We start from the raw sequence: 6,800 nt of genomic DNA, 5'->3' as shown, positions 1-6,800 counted from the left end.
GGGGAAGGGAAGCAAAAATAATATAAAAACAGGGAGGGGGATAAAACACAAGAGACTCATAAATATAGAGAACAAACTGAGGGTTGCTGGAGGGGTTGTGGGAGAGGGGAGGGCCTAAATGGGGGAGGGGCACTAAGGAATCTACTCTTGAAATCATTGTTGCGCTATATGCTCATTTGGATGTAAATTATAAAAAATAATAATAAAATTAAAAATTAAAAAAAAATTCCCCCAAATATATACAAAGTACACAGAACAATGAACATTTACATACCCAGTGTCAATATCAGCTCGCATCCAGGCTTGTTTGAGCTTTGTCTCCACTCACTTTACCACTCCTGTTTCAGTTTTTTTAATGTTTTATTTTATTTTTGAGACAGAGAGAGACAGATATGAATGAGGGAGGGTCAGAGAGAGAGGGAGACACAGAATCAGAAGCAGGCTCCAGGCTCTGTCAGCACAGAGCCCGACAGACGGCTCGAACTCGTGAACTGAGAGATCATGACCTGAGCTGAAGTCGGACACTTAACCGACTGAGCCGCCCAGGAGCCTCTTGGGTTGCTGTCTTTTATGAAAATAAGCACACAGGGACATTACTGTTAGCTGAGACCAAGTATCCATACAACTAAAGCACACATGTTAACAAATCAAACAGTGGTAAGAAATAACTACATGGGCAGGATCAGGGGAGTAAAGTAAAATCTTACAAGCAAAATAAAAGGCAATACTGAACTTGAACATCCCTTCCTGTTTCCTGCACAGATGCGCCCTACAGGCCCTCACACCTTGGAAAGAAAGAACACCCTAGGAACAACTCGAGTGTGAGAGTTTTTTATTCAATTTGTAAAGAACAGTTTAAAAACAACATGTTAGTTACACTCTTAGAACATTGGTTTGTTCATCTGACATTTTCTCGATCTTCACCAATTTTTATTACAAAAATCAGAAAAGTAAAAATTCATTACAATATTTGCACAGTGTGACCACTAGTTGCCTAAACAAAAGCTAATTTCTATAAAACCATAAACTTAGTGCAGTTTTATTAAGAGAGATCCGAAATTCTCTCAGTTGACTGGATATACATAGTGGTATACATTTTAAAGCAGAAAACCCCAAAAAACAAAAACGAGGAAAAAAGAAAATGTAAGTCAAAAAGTCAGTTAAACATTCTGACCTGGCAGTTCCTACAAAGAGTAATTTCCACTACCTATAAAGGAAACCGTTATCTGTGGTAAAAGGTGTAGAGACAAAGCAAGAAATGTGGAATAATATCATAGGTCAGTCCCGGGCTGCACGTATTTTCAATGAAATCCAGGGCAGGGAGCCACGGCTTTAAAGAAGGGGCCGCTCACACCCCCGAACCACTACGTGTGGCTCTAAGCAAGACCTCACCACATGGCAAGTCGCAAAGTTTCCATGAAAAGACTGAAAAATCAAACATTCTCTTCAAGAAATCTTTGTAAGGCTATACTTTGCATAGGGAAAGAGCTGTCTTCTGTCACAAATTCTACAGGAAAGAGTAAAAGCAAGCTCTTCAAAATCACTATGTGCAAGGAGTTGAATCACCAGGCACCTCATTTTCTGGCCCCAATTTATGCTGATCAGATATAATTTAATTTGACTGAAGGAATAATGGCAATTAAGGTGACGGTATTCAAAAGAAAACACTGCGGCTGGCGGGAGAAAAATTAAACTCCAGAAGAGGCTCACCATCCTGTGAAAGAAACAGCTATGCACTTAATAAGCCCTACGCGTGCATACAATAGGGACTCGGGAGGAACTTTTCCAATAAAAGCTTATTTTTTCCAGAAAGCTAAAGTATAAAAAAATAGTACAAGTCGCAGCATTCCCTCAAATCCATGCCACTTCAGTACTGAGCTGGCTGCTGCAGGGGGGTGGGGGCGAGTGCGTCTCTTAAGAGCCGTGGTACAGGTGCATGGCCCCCAGGGCGCCACTGCCGTGTCTGTCTCCCCCCTTCGCGGAGCCAGGGTGCTCTGCCACGCTGTGGAGCTCGGGGATGCTTTCGGCAGTGTCCCCAAAGCCATGGTAGTGCCCATAGTGCAGACTCTCATCGATGTCCTCCACCCACGAAGGTCTATTAGCTACGCAGCTACTTGGACTCCCGTTCAGGTGCAGAGAGCCGCACATCTCCGAGTTAACGCTCACGGTCTTTTCTGGTTCCTCGGTCCCATTAATACAAACAGAACCCTGACTACTCGGAAAAGGCCGTCCTGGCACTAATCCGTTGCTAATTCCATTAGATCCTGTCAAGCACTGGTCATTCCTGCTTTCCATCCCACTGAGCTGTGTCGTGGAGGGGAAGTCCAAGTGTCCATTGATGGCACATCCGTTTGTCAATGTATTCGACACGGAGCTACTGTTTTTCACATCTGCATTAAGAAATACACCTGTCACCAAAATTCAGAACCAGGGGGGGAAGGAGAAAGTGCAAAAAATGTTTCACTGCTGCTACAATTGTAAAGGGTTTATTTAGCTTTTGTTTTTTCTCTCAAACAGACCGGTTCCTTCGCCGAAGTAGAAAACTGTGCACTGGCAGATTTAAAAATAGAACACAACAGTGCCACTTGCCTGGTAAGATAGGAAACATTTATGAATTTCAGTAGCATCGAGTAGCTGAGTTTAAAAACCTAAGCTGACAAATAACACGGCACGAAAAATACCAGCAGTACTGAAAAGCTGTCAAAAAAAAAAAAAACCTGTTCTCATTTTAAGACTACTTTCAGAAAGAAGTTTTAAAAATCACCCGAGAAAAAAGTCCAGCAGAACTAAATGGAAGGATTTCCACGGAGCTAAAATAAAACCCCACACCTCTGCAGCTCTTAAGGGAAAAAGAGAAGGGTCCGTGAAGCCGGGCCTGGGGCAGCTCCTGGGACCAGGCGAGACAGCGGCGCAGAGCTCCGTAGAGGCCGCCCGCCTCTCAAGCCGGGGAGGCGGACGCAAGAGGTCACGTCTTAGCGCCACTCGCATCCACCTGGCACTTCTGCGAGATGCCACACGGCGGCGCAGGCACAGCGCAGAGCGGCGACGAGAGAACGAGTCGCTAAGTGTTTTCCCGCGTCCGCCCTGGGGCCAGCGGCACATTGGCACCAACTGGCGGGCTCCTCCAAGTTCAGCATTTACAGGGACAACGGGGTCCAAGGCTTCGCCTAATTGGACTGCTGTAAAAAATCACTTACGGTGGAAAAACGTTGATTGTTTAGACATCCATTAAGAGGAGGATGCCTTATGGGGGGAGGGGGGGAAGAGTCAGTCACAACACGTGCGGACCCACGGGAAGAGCCAGTACGAGGTATTTTTCGGTACGAGGAGACTCAAGACTACCATTTGTGTTCGTGGGGATTCGCTCAACAGCACAGAGGATCATCTACGATCAGGTCTTGCTTGTGACACTGAATTTAATCTCAGTGGTCTGGGCTATTAAAGAAAGGTATTAAATACAGAGGAGAGGAGTCCCACTGCCTTCCCAGCGAGGACGCGTCTCTGCCCCCCAGCAGGGCTTGCTGTCCGCTGCGCCACCTGCCATCTGTGCGCCTCTGACTGGCGTCTGGACACCAGGCTTCTGTGTGATCCACAAATCTTCCCGCAAACAAAAAGATCACGGCTTGTTCAGTGAACAAAAACACCTTCCAAACATTCCATTAACCATCCATTTTTCTGGCAATTTAAGTGATAATCATAGTTTGGAAACTGCTATAAATTCTTCAGAGGATAAGGGATTATTTTTCTTTTTCAAATTAAATGGCAGCTTTTCCATTTAGTAAACACTCAAGGCCAGAGAACAAGTGTCTCAAGAACCTAATAAAAAGAAATGAAACAAGATATTCCCAGAGAAACATTTATATCAGTTATTTTTAAAAAATATAGACAACGTTTCCTGGGTGGTCAAACTCCCGACTATGATGGCAACCTTGACAGTGATTAGGACAAATAACGATGCACTTTTCACAAAGATGGATAGTACATTTCCAGGTGACTGGACCTGAAAAGGTAAACGAGCATGACCTTGGAAATCCGAGTTACCCAGACGCACTATTCCCATGTAGTGTTCCCCATGTGTGTGTGTGTGTGTGTGTGTGTGTGTGTGTGTGTGCGTGCGCGCGTGCATGTGTGTGTGTTGTTTCTCTTCGGTGCCCAGTTAGTGTAAATTAGCTCCATTATGCAATCTCAAAATCGAGGCCAGCTGATAACCTCACGTCGTCATGGAGTATCTAATAAAACTGAGCCTGAAAATAGCAGGTATCCCAGAGACTGGCTGAGCTGTGACCCCCGCATGGCCGGGACCGTGTCCTGCTGGCCATCCTCACTTGGCTCCAGGCGCCCCTTGGGGCCCGCGCTCCTGCTCCCCGTCTGCCCACCCACCATGGGGGATCCCTGGCAGCCCAGTACCCTGTGTGTGTGCCGGCACACAATGCCGTAAGCTGAGGGGAAATGTGGCATCTGCTCCGCTGGATGAGCTGGGCTTGAAACGAAGCGTGGCCTTTTCAATCTACACCTAAGCCCGGCATTAAGTTCAGCCCGAAAACCCAGGGAATTAGTGCGTGAAGAGTAAAGAGTGATTACTCCTGCCTTTTTAAAAGCATGTAGCAATGCCATTTATTTATTTATTTTTGAAGAGCTTTGAGTTTTGTTATTCGTCTTTGGCCAAAGTCTTTAAATGTGTTATCCAATCAAAATTTCCCTTAGAAAATCTACCCACTGAATTCTTTGGCAAAAAGGCGAATCCACCCGTAACAACCCTGTAGCTTCTAGAAAGATGTGCACATTTCCCTCTCATTTTAGTAAACAGAAATGATTTCTTCACGTACGTCTGGGAAACCGTACATATAATCTCCTACCCCGCTGAAGAATTTAGCACAGAGATACACTAACAAAGCCTTAAAAACCAACCAAGCAACCAACCAGTATCTCCTTCTAAACGTATCAACACAGGAGGAAACAGCTAACGTGTTTTCAGGGTCACCTGAAGAATGGCAGAGCAAAGTGTTAACTGAAAGGATAAATCTCGAGAGATTCTAAATGCTAAAAAGAAATGCAGGCTTCGAGTTTTAAAAACTGAAAATGACTATCAACCGTTTGAACATGTTAACACTCTGGGCATGCAAAACGTGCTTCGTGAGGCGCGGTGTTCAGCGACGCCCCAGAAGCCAGAGCGACCGGGAGCGGCGAGCAGGAGAGTCCACAGCGGCGTGACCGGTCACGAGTGAGAACCACGTGTCGGCTGGAGCTCCTTGTCTACAGCGGGTCACGCTCCCCGCCCTTTATCCTGCTGAGATTACCGGCAACGGACAGCCGTCCGGTGCGTTCACCCAAAGGTCACATGTCAGAAAGGGACGCATGCAAAACCCAGGAGAATTAAACAAGGCACGTTAAGCAAAAGTTTCAAATCAAAATAGGAAGATTGCACTTAACAGCTTTCACAGCTATACAACGTGCACCCAAAACACTCGTATCCTTGTTGTCTACAAACTCGCCCAAGATATGCACACGGCAGAACATTCTTTAAAATGCTGGACAACAGAGTGCAAACGTTGTGAGAGAAACTCATGTTAGAAATAATATGCATACTGGTTCTTGCAACGACAAGGGGTCTGCATTGCGGACACAGTATATATTTCTATTTCTTTTGGTCCGACAGAACCACCCTCCTGCTGTGTGGTGTCTTCGACCATGGGGCTGTTGCCGCAGCTAACAGGAAACTGTCCACCCCCACCTGTTACAGCAGCATACTCTCTGTCGACGAGCATTCTGTCCGCATCGTCTTCCGTCTCGCCATTCTCCAGCGGCACGCAGTAGTCCGAGCTCTGAGCTGCACAGAACACAAAGGCGATTTTAGATCCCCAGACCTAAGAGCCTTCAAGATAATCCTGTTGCCTCAAGAGCACTAGCTGCTGTGAAACTGCCAACAACTTGGTGATCCACAGACGGCTGATAAATCAAGTACACTCCCGGGAAACCCCCTTTTCCATAATAAAGAACATCTCCTCAAGTGTGTGGTTTCAATGAAAAGTCATGGGATTCCAGGTACTGATCCTACGTATGCTCGATGGTACAAATTCTCCTTTAAGACTGTCACCTATGGGGCGCCTGGGTGGCGCAGTCGGTTAAGCGTCCGACTTCAGCCAGGTCACGATCTCGCGGTCCGTGAGTTCGAGCCCCGCGTCAGGCTCTGGGCTGATGGCTCGGAGCCTGGAGCCTGTTTCCGATTCTGTGTCTCCCTCTCTCTCTGCCCCTCCCCCATTCATGCTCTGTCTCTCTCTGTCCCAAAAATAAAAAATGTTGAAAAAAAAAAAAAAATTTAAAGACTGTCACCTGGACAAAATACAACAGGTGTACAACCCAGAGATGTTTCTAAATAGGTTTTTAAGGTCAGCATATTCTATTATGCCCCCAAATGTTCTTTCAGTTGTGTTTCATAAATACTAAGATAATTCTTGAATAGCATCAACCATTAAAACTATCTTCAAATTTCAAAACGAAAATCACTAATTTTAGTAGCAGAAAATGAGGTTAAAGTCAAGACTCAATAGTGTCCTGGTGAGGCACAGGCCTGTGCACCAACACACGATAAAACTGGAAACAAACCTTAAGAGTCTTAGTTCCAAGACATTTGGAGCGGAAGTTACAAATGCACATTCCTCAGAAAATGATCATTCCCTGTGTCTTGGAGAAAAACTAGCGTGCACGTTCAATCATGTCTCCTCCAAGTATCGCCTTTGCGCACACTTCCCCTAGGAACCCCGTCAACAGGAACAGTCACGGTCACTGGACATTTGGCTTTC

At 45.7% G+C, this 6,800-nt stretch overlaps 1 protein-coding gene across 1 annotated transcript in view; it reads right to left on the bottom strand.

Moving 5' to 3' along the window:
- Nucleotides 1–815: 815 nt before the first annotated feature.
- The window catches only part of ANKRD10 (ankyrin repeat domain 10), a 33,435-nt gene continuing 27,450 nt past the window's right edge, over nucleotides 816–6,800 (bottom strand). Inside the window, exons 5-6 of the mRNA XM_058742600.1 lie at nucleotides 5,732–5,827; nucleotides 816–2,390 (exon numbers count right to left, since the gene is read on the bottom strand). Of these exons, the coding sequence (XP_058598583.1) occupies nucleotides 1,915–2,390; nucleotides 5,732–5,827 (572 nt within the window). The 3' untranslated portion in view covers nucleotides 816–1,914. The remainder of the gene's footprint in view (nucleotides 2,391–5,731; nucleotides 5,828–6,800) is intronic.

Source organism: Neofelis nebulosa, chromosome 1, assembly GCF_028018385.1.
Source record: "Neofelis nebulosa isolate mNeoNeb1 chromosome 1, mNeoNeb1.pri, whole genome shotgun sequence".
Taxonomy (NCBI): domain Eukaryota; kingdom Metazoa; phylum Chordata; class Mammalia; order Carnivora; family Felidae; genus Neofelis; species Neofelis nebulosa.
The sequence above is the reverse complement of the archived record's forward strand: the minus strand, read 5'-3'. Positions and strand labels throughout refer to the sequence as shown.